At 47.9% G+C, this 18216-nt stretch overlaps 1 protein-coding gene across 2 annotated transcripts in view; it reads right to left on the reverse strand.

Annotated features, from left to right (window-relative positions):
- Positions 1–18216, reverse strand: part of KLHL3 (kelch like family member 3) — a 55847-nt gene that overhangs the window by 25485 nt on the left and 12146 nt on the right. For both annotated transcript variants that reach the window (XM_063349532.1, XM_063349533.1), the window contains exons 2-5: positions 17525–17641; positions 14457–14563; positions 8979–9100; positions 1329–1491 (exon numbers count right to left, since the gene is read on the reverse strand). In XM_063349532.1, the coding sequence (XP_063205602.1) occupies positions 1329–1491; positions 8979–9100; positions 14457–14563; positions 17525–17641 (509 nt within the window). The remainder of the gene's footprint in view (positions 1–1328; positions 1492–8978; positions 9101–14456; positions 14564–17524; positions 17642–18216) is intronic.

Genomic DNA, 18216 nt, shown 5'->3' on the forward strand with positions numbered 1-18216 from the left:
CCTGCATCACGAAGGCTCCTCCACCTACTAAAATTATCCATTGGAGAGAACTAAGCATTTCTCAAGTAACTGAGCTCATGCACACATGGACTCTTGAGCTTGGGGACTTCTGTCTTGGTTTAACACTGTTACATAAACAACATAGTGAAAAGAATGTTAATGGCATTTTTATTAATGGAGTTCCATTAACATTACATGGGCTGTTGTACTAACTGGGACTTGTGAAGGCCAATAAAACAACAAAGCAGACTTTCTAATTGCCAAACAACCAAATAAATATACAGTGAATGCGCTGCTTGTTGGGTTAAAGATTAAACAGGGCCTGGAAGCAAGGATAATGAGATATTACAAGCAAGCCTTTATACAATTAACCATTCCTTCCAGGGTACCTTTTCCTCCAGGGGATAATACAGCCAGAGCAGCTGAAAAGGTTTTACTTTTATTTGCAGGAGAATAGGGGAGGACTTGGTGGGCACATTTTTATTCCTCTGAGCCTACTTATGGTCCAATTAAGGACAAAACCATACTAAGGAAAATGTTGCAGGACAGAGCAGGTGCTCTGGGAGACAGCAGGTGTATTTTTCCCCTATACAAATAGGCAGAAAAGCAGAAAAAACAAACTGAGTAGAGAAAACTACCAGCTTCTCCCAAGCAGAGGTCAAGGGCAACTCTCCCAGAGGAGACCGGAAAGTGCTGGGGAGTTAAGAGCATGGGGTCACTTGGAACAGCTTTACATTTACGACATAGAGGAGAAACGCTGAAAGCCATTGCCTGCACCTACTAATTGCAACCGAACACATCTACTCAAGAAACAAGAGTTTATCCACCCTTGGGGTGAGTGGCCATTGCTCCACAGACCAGAGGCTGAAACTGCATGACAGTTTTAGCTGAGCATTCCCACTCTTACCCAAAAGATTTAATTTTTCCCGCTGCCATTTATTCCAAGACTGCACAAATCCCCGGCATTGCCTCCTGCTCTCACAGGGCAGCACACATGGGGAGGGCACCACCACGCCAACACTGCGCTGCCGAGCTGGCAGCCAAAGAGCTTACTGGGAACATACTGAGGAACTATTTTGTGGGCTGGAATCCAGAGGATCAGGGTTTTTTTTTTACCCCCTTAGGTGTTCGCCTGCGACCAAACCGCATTTCACAATTTGCAGCATCACAAAAAAATTACAAGTCTACAACCCAGTAAAGAATTCCCTTCCCTGTTCTAGTACTGGCAGCAGGAAGAGATGAGCCGGGATGTGCTGATCTTGCCCGACCTGTGAGTCGCTGTACCTGGAAACAGGTTTAACTCGACAAAGGGACGACCCTTCCCTCACCTGCGTAGGCATTTGCCTGCTGCAGCAGTTCGGTACACGCGTGCACGTCGGCAAAAGCTCGGATTCCAAGGCAGTTCGTGGGATGCAGCTGGGACTGAAGAAAGTCACAGCAGTTTTTTCTAACATCCATCAATTGCAATAAACTAGCAGCTGGCAACAAAACCTGCAAAGGAAAGAACAGGGGGGAATTAGAGTTAGCGGCAAAGAAAGTTTGATTCACAGCTTGCACAAATTAGATGCAATTCCCCTTCAGAGAGGGACACATCCCTGTGGGGTACGAGAGGGAAGGGTAAAGTTTTAGCACTTTCCGTATGCAGAAGATCCCTGTCTGTGCTCTGACAGATGGAAACACCTATCCCGTGTTGGGCTAAAAGTGGAGCTCTTCCCCTCACATCTCCCCACAAGACCTCAAAGCAGGTAAAGGGAGGACAAAACGCGGGCAACCACGGAGGCACCTCAATTTCTGGCTTTGCTGCAGGTAGGTCCCGTACACAGATTTATTTTTCTTTCCCTAAAGAGCTTTACATTATTTATCTGCATTGCCATCACATTCAAAGCCCGCAGCAGCCCAGCACTCCCGAAAACCTTGAATTTTCTCATTTGCAATAGAACTACATTGGCTTGTGAGCGGGGTGCCCAAACTGCCAGGTAAGAGAGGGAGCTGACAGAAGCTCAGGCAGGTTCTGGTGACAGCAAGGCTCTCGGGAAAGTTGGGGCCGACTCTTCAAATCAACAGCTCTCATTTTCGCTCACACAAAATGCCGCGGACACTCGTGGTTCATGACTGCATCTGAAAATGAGGTACTGCTTTGTATCCACAAAACTAAGTGCAGAAAATGGAGACAAAGTGGATCAGGAATGTGACATCTGCTGGAACAACCACCTTTGAGGCCAGTGAGCGGGACGGGAAGTAGAACATAAAGTCGGTCGGGATGTTACAGCCCGTGACATCAGCTATTTCCTTTCCTATGTCGTACAGCAACTGCAGACGTGTCTTATCCCAGCTCTTCCGTAGCTCTGCTGCTTCACACATGTCCTTCCAACTGGGCATCTGTGCTCACCATCTGAGCACACATTTCCGGAAAATTGTTTCCGGCTCAAAAAAAACAAGCGGCTGTTAAACAAAACAAACAGGTTAACAGCATTCACCTCCCTGGATCTCCATGGCAGAGAAGGGAAAAAGATGTCCCCCTCCCTGTCCCTGCCGCCTGTCCCCACAGTGCCATTCCACATCAGGGCAGGACACTCGGAACCTGCCCCAGGTCCTTCCTAAGCCACTGATGCATTCCAGCTCCAGCCCAGCTGTACGGTGTCTGACTGCTGCCAAGCAGCCACCCCAACAGGCAACAATAAAATAAAATAATAATTAAAAAAAAAAATCAATTAACCCAAGCGCCCGATTTGGCCCGAACCTCACAATGCCAGGAGGAGATTAGTTAGTGGTTTTGATTAGATCAAGATAGCGATGCTCGTGCATTTTTGAAACCTAGCTGCAAACCCCTTTCTATCTAGCTGAACCATCTCCTCATGCCAGCAGAAAGGCGAGCACCTGACTCGCGTAAGGGCGGGGGGTAAACAAGTCAGACTCCCTGCAAACAATCTCTGGCCGTAAACCAGCCAGAGCTTCCTCCACGGACCTCCCCCATCCGTCCCGTGCGCACGCCTGCAAATCCAGGTGGGATGCTTACCGCAAGCGTTTTGGGATAATGCCTGTAAAACAGAAGATACCCAGCACCATCACTCATACCCACCCCCCTGGACATCTCCGTACTGCTCTTACGGCCTCATGCTGGCTTGACAGGGCACTGCGGGAGCCTCTCGCCATGGCAGTTATTGGGAAAGGAGCAATATCATGTAATACTTTTTAGAAGTAGGATATAAATAACCTATCAAGAGATGAGCGGATTTTCTCTTTCTCATTTCCCAGCTGAACGTCTCACCACTCATCTTGTTTTTACCAAGGAAGGTGAAAAGCCAGCAAAGGATATCCGCCAGCACAAGGTCTGTTTCCTTTAGAAATAACAAGAGGAAATGCCCTGCCTAAACATGCAGCAGGACCAAACTGCAACCCCATTAATATCCAGGCAAGTTACTCACTTGAGTCTGGATTTGGCTCTTAATATTTGAACTGCAGACACTGTGACCGATTTACAGAAAACTGGCTTCTCTACCAGATCAGCCTCCATACCAAAATCTAATCATCTTTTGAAACTACGTCAAAATTATCTGCTATTAATACTGAAATTGACTTCTTTGCTAAATAAATTATGTCCAGAACCTCCTCTATGGTGTGTGTATATATATATACGCACCCCCCCATAACCATCTCGTTCACCAGCTGTGCTCGCTCGCTCTGCAGACTCTGTGCCCACCTCAGGTTTTACAGAACATTGCCTCTGCAATTAAATACTTTCATAAACCTTTTGATGTCTCTGAACGAGAAACATCTTTGAGCCAAAAGTGCTCTGTGTTGCGATAAGGTTCATTCAAGAGGCCGGGCATTAACGCTGGGCTTCAGAGACTGGGCTTAGTTCCCTGCTCTGCCACAGCCTTCCAGGTAACCTGGGCCAAGAGTTAATCTACGCCATTCCTCCTCGGCAAAACTGGGAGAGGAGCATTTCCCCAAGGCAGGGGATATATTAAAGCTTATAAGCTGCTTTGGCAATTTAGTCAAATTGGAAGCCAAAGAAGGGTACTGGCTGTAATCCTCAGCAGCACATGCAGGGCCACAGCTGGGACTGCACATCTGCCCAAGCAGGGAGGCAGCTCCCAAGCACCCTCCCAGGGGAATCCGCGACCAGAGAAACAACCAGCGCTCGCATTTGCGAGGCTGGTTAAATACTTATTTTTAACCGAACACCTCTAAAACTGCACAAGTAATGGAGATAAAACTACTGTAATGTGGCTTTTCAGCGTTAGGAAGGCAATTAGGCTTTATCACTCCCCAGCCGCTGCCAGGCAGTGCTGAGGGGGAACAATGGTGCTTCTGCTTAAATGCTCCACCTGGGGTGAAATAGCCAAGGCAGAGGCACATATAGCAGGATCAGAGAGACACAAACCTCTCCGGGAGCAGACATAAGAAGAAGTGATCACAGAATGGATATAGAGGTGAGAGAGAAAACAAGGGAGCAACCAGCACCTTCCCTCCCAATCTCCCTTCTCCAGCTTCACTGCACTGAGCAGAAACACCATCCCTTGGTTAAACAGTGCGATAAAAACATGGAGACGCAGCATGTCCATCAGGCGCAGCATAGTCCCCTGGTGCCACATCCCCAAGTTTCTCCTCACCTTTCTATTAGGCCAAGCCAATCTAAAAGACTTTCCGTAGGCCTAGGAAGGGCCCCCAACCCAACTGGCGTAAGAGCCCGGAGAAGTAACCCTGCTGCTGACCAGGGCTCTCCCTCCAGCACTCCAGGAGGGCGATGCAAGGCAAGGAGCTTTTGCTCCAGGGAGGAAGGTAGCCCTGATTCATTGCATCTCCTAAAGCTGAGTTGAAAGACTCTCTGTCTCACTCCGGGCTTGCACCTACTACAGTTGCAGCTTATGGAGTGCGCAGGGGGAAGGGAGATGAACTGACCCACTTATCATCCCTTTATCATCAAAACTGCATCTGCCACAGATACTCTCCTTCCTTTGTTTTGAAGTCCTACGTCCCCAGGGAAAGCTGAGGTGCAGAAGCACACTTGTGAAAAGGAAACGCTACCGCTTCTAGCAAAGCCTTTTTCCTTCTTTCTCAAGCCATTTTCTATTACAACTATTATGTCTGCAAATCTGACAGTTTCAACACCTATTTCCTCCAGACAGCTGATTGCCAAACACCTCTTCGCTCTTCTGTCTACATGAGCCATATCTCAAACTGTGTTAGTGTACAAGGACACACCCCACGTGGTACGCTGCACCTCATTCATAGGAGTTTCATTGTGAAATCAGGTTAATCAGGATTTTTCCCAGGGAATCATTACAATCCTAATGGTAATGACATTCTTAATTGGGCGGGTAATTCACAGGCTGCCGGCTGCAAGTCATTCAGTGCCATCAGTAAGGACGGGTGGGACACACTGAAGAGGGACTGGATTCACTGTCTGGAGCCAGAGGTCCAGGTGCCTTCACAGGACCTCCCAGGAGAACGAAAAGCCTCCTCCCAAATCTCCTCTTCATCCAGCTTTGCCCAAGGGCACCACGTTGAGCCTCTTCTCCATCGCTGGACTTTGCTCCCATCGCCCTTCGCTGAGCTGGCAGGTTTGATAAGAGCGCGTTGGAAAGCGAGCAGCAATGCAGCCAGTTCAGCTGCAAAATCAAGATCTAACTGAAAAATTCAAGGAACTGGTATGTCAAACCAGCCGGCTATTCCCTAGGGGTACGGAGCAGCAGGCCCTGTGCTCTGCTTGACATGTGCAGGTGGTTTCCATTGAAGCCACCCAGGGCTGCGCGTAAGCCTCTATGAACATCCCCAAGCCGCTCGCTTTAGTTTTTCTCACTTTTACAGAAACTTTCTTTGTACAGCACAACTTTCTTCCAAATAAATTTATCAAGGTCCACCTTCAAATGAATGAGATCTTTTTGTCATGCATATGAAGCAGATGTCTTTACAACTAACCTTGACGTGGGGTGAACAGAAGAGGAACAATAGAAGGCAGTGGGGACAGAAATCCCAGGATGGATTTTCCTGAGACTACAACATGCCTGCAATGAAGGCAGAAATTCCTCCTTGCTCCATGCCTTCCAAACAAGTGGGAGGTTAAATCCCAAATACATGTTCAGAGGCAAAACAGTGCTCGGCACAGAAGTCCCTCTACCACCCATCATCCCTGAGCCTTCCTACTACTGCATCTGTGTTGCCTTGAAATCTCGCTCTAAAAATTAGGATCCAATGCATAAAGCAGGATTGAATTTGTCAGGGCAATTCTCACCCCAGCGAGGTTAGAAGAAAGTATTCACTTCCACACGGGCTCAGTGCTCTCCTTCACGGAGCCAGGACGGACTGAAATTCCCCTTTACACCCCAGTAATTCCCTACCTAGACGATGACTGGAACTGACTAGACAGGCTTGGCCCCTTGCACACACATCCTTCCTTACTTCAAAAAAATAACCGAACAACACTTCATGCAGCGGAATGACAATCAGCTACAAAAACACTTGCTTAGAAAAACAGTCTCACTTCCTGAACACCATACCAGGCCTATAAAAGCAAAGAGAGCCAGGTTTCTATTAGAAAAGAAACAACAAAAATACTGTAAAAAGGCTCGTTGTTACGAAGTGGAGGGCACCGCTCAGCATTTGAGCACACTTGGGAACGCTCATTCCCGCGCTCCCATGTTACCTTTGCAGCTCATCTTTTTCTCATTTCAATTCTGCTCACCAACAAGAACTTGCCTTTTCATTTTTTCACATGTTTTGGTAGCTTGGCTGCATCTCTTCAGTTAATAACATTTAGCAATCTTTTTTTTCTTGTAGTTCCTACAATGAAATTACCTGGCACCTATTCCAAGAAACTGCTTCTTCCAGCTGTTGAGGAAGTCTGAAAAACTGTGTCAAACTGCAGAGAACCCCTTTAAAACATACCCTCACCCTGCTAGAAAATTAGAACTCGTGATCAGCCTCATTTCTTAGCTCCTATGAACTAATTTACCTCCAGCCTAAGAAGTCATTCACAGGGCAGTTATTTAAATAAATCCCGTAGAAAAAGGACCTGCTTTATTAGATTGGGAAAAAATATCCAAACCTTAGTATCACCAAACTTGTGGTTTTTGATCCTACTGTCTGAGAGATGGGAGGCAAAATATAGACAGGGCTTTTTAACTCTTTGTAGTCCCTAGGCCATCACAAGGCAGGCTTTGCTTAGGTTTTACTAAAAAAAGGTAGCATTACGTTTGCTCAGAAATGTGACTTTGTCACAGACCCTCTGGGCAGGTCTCTGCTGCCAGCGCAGTGCAGGACGGCGATGCTCTCCAGCCTGCTCCAGCTGCCACCGCGCTGCTCACACCCAGGTGCAGCCGCGCTCGAGCACCGAAACGCTCCCGTGGGAAAACACGCAGAGCACGCGTTGGCACTTCAAGCCAGCTCCATTCAAGGCAGACTGACTGGGACCAGCACACCAGATGGTCCCCCGAGCTCAGCACGTCCCACGTGTCGAGTGGGTGCTTCTGGGCCACCTAACAACCAGCAGCATGGAAGGAAAGGATACGTTTCGGAAAGCACGCGGATAGAGTCTTCACGTTTCCCACAGGAAGAGGAACCAGCCTACGAGTGCGTAAATGTCACTTTTCCTCCAGCGATGGAAGATCCCAGAGGTCCAAGGAACTCCTCCCCCCAACATTACGTATTACTGAAGTCAAGTTGTATCTCAGCTCCTTATGATCTTGACTGTAGACTGTTAATTAAGCATGGGCTATACAGCAGACAGCTGGCCCAAGCAACCCATAGCTGGCTTTGAGCCTCAGCTGCTTTGCTGTAATGGCACCTTGAAGGTCTCCTCACTGCTGGTCCCCAGCAACCCGGCTTGGACAGCCTCACCGCAGGGCACCCACTTCTACCCATGTGACAACTGCCAGGATGAGAGCCTGCCAGAAGGTCAAGTTTGTAAAATTGTGGGGCAGAAGGGGCAAGAAAAAGCACCCACAGACTTAGATCATGAAGGATGGCAAAAAGCTGACGCATCTCAGAGTTTTGTCCAAGTTCCTGCAGGAAGAGTGACATGCTATGGGACAGAAAGAACCTGTGCCCTCCCCGAGGGACTGGAACACACAAGCACGTCCCATCCACAGCAAGAACCTCATTTCAAGCAGAACCAGGCTAATTTTGCCACCTTAATTAGGTCAACATAAAGCACGCAGCAGCATTGCTTCTCTCTCTCCAGCATCATGGACCCAGACTTGTTACCCTGCCCAGCATCCCAGTCACAGAGAGGAAGACACCAAACTCAACCGGCCACTTGCGCGCAAAAATGGAGACCAACCGAAAAGCCCATCCACACACGAGCTCCCAGCGTCCCTTCCAGAAATCAGTGGCTAAGTGCACAGCCATTTTCTTACCACAAATACAAGTAGAGTCAAAGAAAAAAGCTTTACCAGCAGCCACAGCCATGTGACACGGCGAAACGCTCTCTCCCTGAGCATCCTGCTTTATCTGTAGGCTGCCTTTCAATTACTCTTTCCACTTCTAGAAAAATATTTACCACAAAGTACCTCAAGACGGAGCACGCACGCACACACACAAAAAAAGGAAGAATGCCCTCATTTGAGCAATATATTCCACTCAAAGCTCTGCCAAACAACTCAAACTACCCAGAAGAATTGAAAAACTAACAGCCAGATTCCTCGGCCATGACCTTAAAACAGCATTTGACTCACTGCTTGTTTGAGTCTATTCTGACCTTCGACAGACTGACCCACAAGTCAGCACAGCTTCTTGGAAGGCAAATGCCTACTCTCGTTATAAGAGCTCAACACAAAAGCTAAATGCAACACGACTTAAGCACGGGGAAGGCAGCAAAGTGCCTGAAGACTAAACAGAGGCTGGAAGTAGCTCTTTTCAAGCCCAACCTTTTACTTTCTGCAGCCTGAAGAGATCACTCGCCCTCAAAGGACCTGTGCCTTTGAGTTTCAAGCTTTTTACTTCGGTCTCCACGGGAGCTGCGGGACCAGACCTACCTGCACGTTCTCTTCCGTCACTTCAATCTCGGCAGTGTAGATGTAATCAATCAGCTTCCTCAGCGTCTGCCCATCAACGTCTTTTATCTCAATCTTCTTGGCTTTACTTTCAGACATGTCTCCTGAAATTCATTTCAAAAGGACAGTTAGTTTGCTTTGCAGAACCTCCTTGCTCCCCATACATCCAGTATATCCTCCTGGTATCTGTGTGTGCCCTGGCATTACCTCCGACCATCAAAGGACAAGCAGTAAGATTCCCACAAGCCTCCTAATCCCACCTGAAAAAACACTTCAACATTTGAAGACACTAGTCCAAAAAAAAAAAAAAAAAAAAGAAAAAAAAAGAAAAAACCACACAACCCCCACCCCCAAAACAATACAATCTTCAACCATGTCTCATCACAGGGACAGACTCAAAGAGATTGTGGACAAGTCTAAGGAGGGCTTTTTTATTTTTTATAATATATATAAAAATATATTTTTTCATATATATAAATATATATATATAATTTTTTTTATATATATATAGGTAGATGAGTAAGTTGCAATAGCTGAGTTAGGGTGCTTTATGGAATACCCCACAATAAAAGCAAGGCAGCATTACCCTCTTTCGTTCCGAAGAACCTGTAACCTGCTGAGGAAAACAAGCCCCCGAGCCAGCAGTGACACCCAGCGCGCCGCAGGCTTCTCTCCTAAATTACCCTGCCGTAACCTGTCCACACAGCTACGCCTTACGCAACGCATCCGTGCGGAAAGACGTATTTCTCATCTCTCGCCTTCCCAACCTCGCACCTCAGAGGCGAGGCAGCCTTTGGATCTAAACCGTATCCTTTCTCCAAATACATAACTTTGGGAAAAAAAACCACAACAACAACAAAAAAAACCCCACAAACCAAACATGCAGAACTAGAGCAATAATTTTCCCCATGGACACAGAAGTCAAACCCCTATCTGTGGAAGAGCCTATACGTGAACCGGTGCTTTACGTGCACCTTCCCCAGCGCTGCTGTGGCCAACGCTGTGCAGGCACCATACGCACGTACCCCGAGAGTAAAAGCAGCACGTCACAGGAACAAACGCATGATGTGAGGAGGAGGAGAAAGGGCTCCCCGGGGCCCTTCCAGCATCCACGCACACGGTGACCTCACCTAGGTTTTAATCACCGAGATCTTGAGGAACCACAGAAAAGAAAGAACAAACTCGCAAGCAGAAAGAAAACGATAAGTGCAAAAAAACCAAAGCTAAACAAAGGAGAGCGTGAAGAAATGTCAAATCTTAAACCTGGGCATGAATAATCACTACTCTAAGAAATCTGGTGACTCAGTACTGCTGTGGGATTAAGAGGAAAAATAGTTCCTGCAGCCTATGGGAGAAGTAATTACAGCCCACATCTCAGTACAGCGTGCGACAAGACGTGGCCGGGCACATCAAGTGCACAGCGCAGCCAGGTGCTAAAGGGGGTCCAAGCTTGAGCAAAACCTGGATCCTGGAAATTGAACTTTGCTGGCTTCACTTATGCCAATAAGGAGGTAAATAACAGGAGTGGGGTCAGACCATAGGTATTAGAAGAGCCAACAACATCCCAAGGGAAAAGTAAACTCAAATAATATTTGCCCCAAATTCAATTTTTAAAATTAAATAATAAAACATTATTCAGAGAAGCCCATGAATACAAATGTACAAATACAAAGGGATAAATGACCTACATTTGGGAGGCCTTCAAAGCAGGTAGGACTTTTTAATTGACAAAATAAATGTTGTCGTCATGACACACTTCCTCCCACCCCCCCAAAAAAAAACCACACCTCCAGAGATGAGAGTGGGCTTTTCAGAACAGGCCGTCCCCATCAGCCTATGCGGAGCTGGAGGTGCCTGTAGGGAGCACCCAGCCAAACTGCACGGGCACAGCGGGGGATAAAGGGAGCAGCCGGAGCCCCGGAACGCTTGCCGGGACCCATGGGGCAGGGGGGCAGCTCGGAGGCACGCACCCAGAGATCAATGCAGAAATAGCTCGGAGGGACCGATCCAATAGCATCATCTGTCTTTGTGGCGTTCATGTGACACAGGGAACAAAAATAAAGGCTGTGTGGGCTTCCACACCCACCAGCAAGCTGCCAGCCCTGCACACTGACGGCCTCCCCTGGCTCCGCGCCGGCATCGTGCTGTGTACCGTGAGACCAGGGAGTCTCCCGGGCTGTGCCCCACCGTCGGATGGGATCTCACCCTTCCAGCCACACTGGTGGGATCGAGTGCCTGCCGCTCGCCAGGGAGTGCTGCTCCGGACACATCTCTAACACTTGGGAGTGAAGAAGAAGATGAAGACAGCACAAGCAAAGCACAGCGGGGGCTGGAGCAGGCAACGAGCCGCCCCCTACTCCAAGCACAGATCCAGAGCAAACACAGGCTCTAAAGCACGGCCACAGGCAGCTGAATGATGCATCAATTAAGGCATCTCACCTCACATCCCTTCAGAAAAAAAAAAAAACCCACACCTTAAAGACCACAGAACCCAACCCCTAGGATGTTTTTCATAGCTCAGATTCGAGCCTTGCCCGATACCTTAGTTACAGAATAATTCAAAGCACCTGCACCATCTCTCATACACAAGGGGTGTGCAGAGAAAGGGCTGCAGGGATCCCGACCCCACACCGCTGCGGCCGGGCAGACACCAGGGACAGGCCAGGAGAGAGCAAAGGCAGGTAAAACAGGCAGAGCGGCTCCAAGCAGACCCTCCGCAGGGGCCAGACTTTGCAGACGCCAGCCCCTCTTGAAGGCAAGCCCTTCATGCATCACACTCAACACCCAGCGGTGCTTTCTCCATCCCCCTCTGCTCACGGGGGCAGGGGCAGAGCAGAGCTCTCCTGCCCTGTCACAAGATAAGCTGCAGCCGAAGCTGCAGGAGCCCACGGTGCCTTGTTTACCCAGCGCCGCAGCTGGCCCTGCCTCCAGAGAGGCTTCCAGTGCACAGCTACAGCTTCTGCTGTCTCCCAAGTCGGAGATGTGCTGCAGGAAAATACAAGAGCATTGGATAACAAAACCACCGCCTCTCGCTGTGAAGTGGCACACGAGACCTGCAAGGGAGGTTTCCGCGCTGCCGCTTCCTCCTTCAGCACTTCCGAGGTTCCCCAGGGACCGCACGGGAGCAGTCCTAGCAGCATCGCTGCGTCACTGTTATCTTTTCTGAAATGATTGTGTTTTCTTCTAAATGGATGGAAGTTACTGTCCCAAATCATCCCCACAGAATGGAGACAACGAGGACCGGCCACCATCCAAAATGCTCTAGAAAGCCAGTACAGGAAGGGACACTCAGGAATTTCTGGGTCTCATCTCTCCTTCAGCAGTGGAAGATACAAACGGAAGATGTGTCTGTTCATTTTCGGACTTCCCAAGGCTATTTCAAAGAGGAATGCCTAACCAGAGGACACTAGATTGTTTCGGAGAGATCACAAGGTCATTCACGAGAAAAAGATGGGCTTAACCAACAGGGACGGGCAGAGCACACATCAGGCACAGGTGATGAGCTGCGGGTCTGTCTGGTTCCCGCTGTTGGCAGTTTTACATCCATCGGTCACTACCAGGCGGCTGCCGGCACTGCCGGGGGACCCCTCCGGCTCCCTGTGGCCCAGAAAGTGGCTCCTCTGGCTGGGACTCAGCGTGCACAAGCATCTCCTGCCTGGTCCAGCCACTGGGCTGCATCGCTGATGTGCAATGCCAAAAAAATCCCAAACCACAACAACCAGCCAACGTCCAAGCTGTGATTCTGAAACCTCCCCCTCCACAGAGCGAAGAACCACACAGCTGGAAGGAGATCCCACACTCCGTCTTTGCAAGGGGGAGATCCAGACCTTTGAAATTTGGGACTAGCTGGAACGAAAGCGAAGGGAGAACCGGTCTTTGCCTGACCGCTGCCCCCAGGGACGTGTCAGGGGGAGGGGACCGGCGGCCGCCGAGGCTGTCACCCAGCCCGGGGACCTGCCGAGCCGGCCACATGACGGCGGTTAGCTGATTACTGTTTAACTGGCAGCGTGAGGGATTACACGGCCCGGAGAATTCCTCCATGGAAACATGAGCGGCCCCATGCCACCGCCTTCCCGCTTGGGTGACCTCTAAGGATCAGAGGGGTTTTTCCAATAATTTTTCTTTTTTGAACTTCTCGTCAGGAACGAGCATCGCAAGCACTCCCAGACCCTTCCCGAGGTGCAAACAGTTGCCTCTGAGCAAGGTTTGCTCCTCTGCCTCCCCACCACGGCCCATATCCACTCTACCGGGCAGTGCCAGCGCCCAAGGAAACATAAATGCTCTCCAAATCAGCTCACCACACTGATAAAGCCACCATGGTGAACCTCACATCTCCTCTCACGTTCTGACATCTGTTTACACCTGAGTTTCCACCCCCGCCACAATACAGAAGGGAAAAAAGCTTCCCAAATGACAAGCTTTTTCCTGAGAAATTCTACGTCCTGCTTCTAGTAAAGCAAATAAAACAAAGTCTAATCTCAAGGCTTTTAAAAGGAAGAAGCAACCCACAGGCAAAGGAGCATGAAACAGGGGCAAAACCCCCAAACCTCATTTATGCTGAAGCGGAGGGACGGTAACAACCGTTCCCTGGAGCGTAAAATCAATTTCTTTGTATTTGGTTAAGTCTGTTCCTGTCCTGGAAAGGAGGGCAAGGAAAAAGAAGGAAGCTAAGCAGCACCTGACCAGACTAATTTTACTAGAATGACTTAAATAAGCTGGTCACTCCCCTGCTTTGCAATTGGCACGGCTTTTCTTGCTGTCCCACCTGGGCACAGCCTCCAAAGGGCCCACGCTATAGGGACAGGAGATCAGAGCAAGAATTAGTTTTGTCCTTTTCTTCCCCTCACACTGAGGTTGCATTGGCCATTACTAAAATATACCAGACTGCAGCAACGCACCCTGCAAAAAGGCAGGGCTGCTAAAACACACTGGGATCAAGAGAACAAGGGTGTTATTTCAGGCAGCAGCAAAACGTGCCATGGGAGATTAAACACCCGCCACTGCAAATCAGCATCGGCAGGGCTGAGCCTTGAAACTACAACTTCTGTGCCAGCAACTTCTTTGATGTGCACCATGAACATTTAGGGCACTGCACACGTGCTTGATGTTAATGATGTGTTTGCATGACCCAAGGTCTTGTTAAGGGGGTGGGGGGGTGGGGAAAACCCAAACCAAAAAGCAGTGAGCCAAACCTCACAGTAACCTTCTCCTGTGACTCATATGCTACCCGCTCCCCCCATATCCATATAATCACCCCATACCACATACTGTGCCTCAAGGAATTAGCCAAGGATGACCCATCAGGAGTAGCAAACTGCAGATCTAACTGTACTTCTCTCAAGGAAACCCCTTCCCCACAGGCCCTGTGCTGCAGCTCCTGCCGGAGACACAACCAGAAGCCCCTGGGGTTTGCAACGGCCCGTTGAACGCGAGTGCAGTGTCCGGTGTCGAGAAGAGTACCTGTAAACATCGCACAAAAATAAGGGCTGCAGGCCGCAAGGACCACGCGGTGGGCTTCCATCTCCACAGTTTCGGCCACAATCACCACATCACAGAGGAGCCGCTTGCTGGAAAAACACCAGAAAAGACAAAGATCATTTCAGAACTCCTGGTCAGGCAAAAAGCCACATCAGTATAGCCTGAAAAAGTAAGCAGAAGACCCACCACTACAGACAAGGCACCTGAGTTTCTGGCAGATCCCAGTGGAAGTTCCTCTAATCCTTCAGCTACCAGCTCCTATCACAGTGCATGCCTACAAAGCAAAGCCTGAATCCTCCCGATGATGCAGCCCTGCCTGTGCTTCTGGTCTTCCCAGAAGGAAAAAAAAAAAAACCTGGAAGCCAAACTAGGCATACATGCTGCCCGAAGAACGGATGGGTATGGGGCTCCTTCCACCTCTCAAGTAAGAAGGGCTTGGAGAAGGCACAGAAGAGCTTAAGAATTTGGGCACCGCTTGCAGCCAAGCTCTAGTAGATCTGTAAAACAGCAGCTGTGGCAAGGGAACACCAGCACTGCTTTCGTCTTTCCACAAGGGAAAGGCAGAGTGGAAAAATGAAGTTATTTCTGTACTTCCTTCCATGTTTGGCCCTACAGAATGTAACCACCAAAACATCTCCTGGCACTGACCAGCGCAGAGCCTGCCCCAGCCATCTCCCAGTCAAGAGATGTCAATCACTGGCGTTTATCCATGGGCCAGAGGACTTTGTTTACCAGATGAATTAGTCGGGGATTGAGAGTCACTGGGGTAAAACACAGGGTTCCAAACAGAAACCAAAAAACTTCTGAGCTCCCCCACAGACTCATTGTACAGCTTTGGAAAAGTCACTTCATTAACTAGTGACCTTTTCTACCAGCCTCACGTATGTCCTTTGAGGATTCATTAGTTAATGTTTGCACAGAGCTTCGGAGATGCAGACAGCTAGAAGTGCTCAGCCTCCCAATAAGTTGGTTTAAGATGTTTGAGCATACAAATGCAAAATAAGGGTGTTCTTTTCAAATGTCAAGCCGGAAAAAGGATCAGGGTCTGTAAATCTAGATGTCGCCTTCTCTTCAGAAATGCTTATCACCATGCTGCACTTTGTCTTTAGGAAACTGCATGTCAAATAAACACGCACAGAGCTTCGAATGGACTAGGTATGTCTCCTCTTCTCCAGGTGTTGGAATACATGAACAAACTGGCTGTGAAATGGAGCGTTAGAGCGGGAAAACAGGAAGAAAGTAGGAACTGCTAGTCTGTGCTCCACGTTCACCCCAGTTTGGAAGGGGTGATGGCAGTAAGGGGAGCTCTTTAACAGCCTCTTGATGGAGGCTTCCTCATTTCCTTCAGCTTCTGTAAAAGGTGCTCTGTTCAATTCCTCTTTGGACCATAGTTATCTGATGTACCACACTCATGAAATTAATTTCGTCTACCTTTGCAAGCTAAAAATTTCAAGTGAGCAATGTACAGCAAATAGGTTAAAGGCTCAACAAGGTTTTTCTAGACCCCCTGTATGAGATTTCTGTATGCATTTGAAGGGAGGCACCATTATTCAAGGTAGCTGTTAACACCGATTGTTGACAGCTTAACGGATGGCAAGCTCCATGCCCATACAATAGATGCGAGAACTGCACATTCCAGGACAACAGCAGGAGCCGGCAAAAAGAAGTGCCCAGGAGAAGAAAACATCAAAAAGGTGCTTAAGGGCAGCTTTCAGTCTTCTATGTTCTATCACTTCAGTATTGCAGAAGATCTAGCTAACTACAGGCAATAAGAAACATTGTCAGTCTCCAGCTATTCCCACTATGCTTCAATTAACAAAGGAATAATAGCAGCACAATAGATTTCTGAATATAGCTGCACAAACCTCTATTTTCAGATCCTTTGCTTTCAGTACAAAGAAAGGACTAGAGGGATGCCAATTAAAAAAAAAAAAGAAAACTTACTCAGCTTCATGTAATTGTTACAAGGGAAGGATATTTCCATTTTCTGTTCCTATGCAACTGAGAATCGCTGTCAGACATCTGCAGAAGGAGACATTTCTAATCCTTCTCCACACTGGAGAAGATGTATATTGGGAAACTACTTAATCCACAGAAGAGAAGTGGCTGTTACAGCGTCTTTTGAGTACTTTGCAGGAAGAGTAAAGGGTGGTATCTGCCTTCATCATACCATCTCCATAGCGAGGGAGTACATTCACCTGTACGACACATGTACTTTCCACAGAAATGATTTTTAAAATTGGGTTTTTAAGTCTCTATATGAATGGTAAAAGACTCAAATGAACTAGTAGGAGAAACGCTCGCTGAACTTCTGTCTCGTTCGTGGAACGACAACAACCAAGAAACAACTTGGGTTTAACCACTGCCATCACGTTGCTGATGTGATGACAGCGGCTCTCGAAGACCATGTTTGCTGATGGCTTTTTCAGCCTCCATTCTCCCCATACCCACGCAGCTGTGGAGAGACCAAAGTGTTCTTTTTTAACCAATACCAAGAATTTTAAATTTGCAAGTAGAGAGCCGACATTCCTCCTGAGCTGTTGCTTTTTTTTCACCCCCTACTTTGGAGTGCTAAGCCCAGACTGAGCGACGCTGCTAGTTAAAGAGCATAAGAACAGTACATTAATAATCTTTGGTCTGTAACTACGTGTAGGTGTCTTAATGTCTGTAACGTTCTATTATTGGTTTTCAGACCATTAGCTCAGTTAAGAACATAGTTTACAGCTGGATTTGCTGTAAGTAATGGGAAAGACTAAGTGAATTATCATCTATAAGTGAAGGCTATTGCTCAGATAACGTTTCTGAGCCATAGCTGGCTTCCTTCTGCTGGGAAGACAGAGGGGTCTAAGACTGGGAAGAGCAACTCACCACAAAAGGGCTATATTTTACTTCTCTCTTCCTACTTGTTTATTAATACCCTACAGCAACCATGACCTGTGACAAAGATGGCACTTTTTTTTTTACCCCTAAGTCTCCTAGAAGCCTCTCTGTTCCAACCAGCACATTTCTGCTAAACCAGAGAGGGTGCCCATTAAGTCAAAAAAGTGTACCTCCGTAATTCATTCATGACCTTGAATGCCTTTCTCATGTGAGAGGGGTTGACTGTCACTGTGCGCTGGTCCTTTTCATCTTCAGCTGCCTCAGAGGATCGGGAACTCTGCTTAATGCTAAAAACAGGGACAAAAAAAAAAAACAAGTAGAAAGTTTGATTCAATGACACTTTAAAAAAAAAAAAATACCATAAAACCACAGCACAGGACATTATGCAGGGAGTCACTTGCACGTTTGTTAGTCGGCTCAGGTTCACCATATGAAGAGCATCACAAAATGCAGCTACTTCTGCACGGGTGTTGAAAGCCAACCCAGCCCACATTTCAGTCAGCGGGGAAGAAAAGGAAAAAGTGCCAAACACTTGAGGACAAAGCCCAGCCTTACAGGCTTCAGGCCAGGAAAGCAGTATAAGTTGAAATTCAAGCCAGAACGTAATTGCCTCACTGAATAGAAATAGACTTCAGCACTGGGAACTACAAGAGCACCATGGATACTTTAGCATCCATACAGAGAAAGAGACGTTTAGTTTTCAATGTCCCATCTGAAAAACGCAAGCGTACAATACATGACTTGTACCTTTTTCCATAGAGGAGTAGAAAAGGAGCAGAGCAAGTAGAAAAGGACTATTAAATCTCCCTGCACAGCTTCCAAAGCATTAGTTTTACAGAGGCCACTTCCCACTTAGAAATAG

The sequence above is a fragment of the Chroicocephalus ridibundus genome, chromosome 11 (assembly GCF_963924245.1).
Source record: "Chroicocephalus ridibundus chromosome 11, bChrRid1.1, whole genome shotgun sequence".
Taxonomy (NCBI): Eukaryota; Metazoa; Chordata; class Aves; order Charadriiformes; family Laridae; genus Chroicocephalus; species Chroicocephalus ridibundus.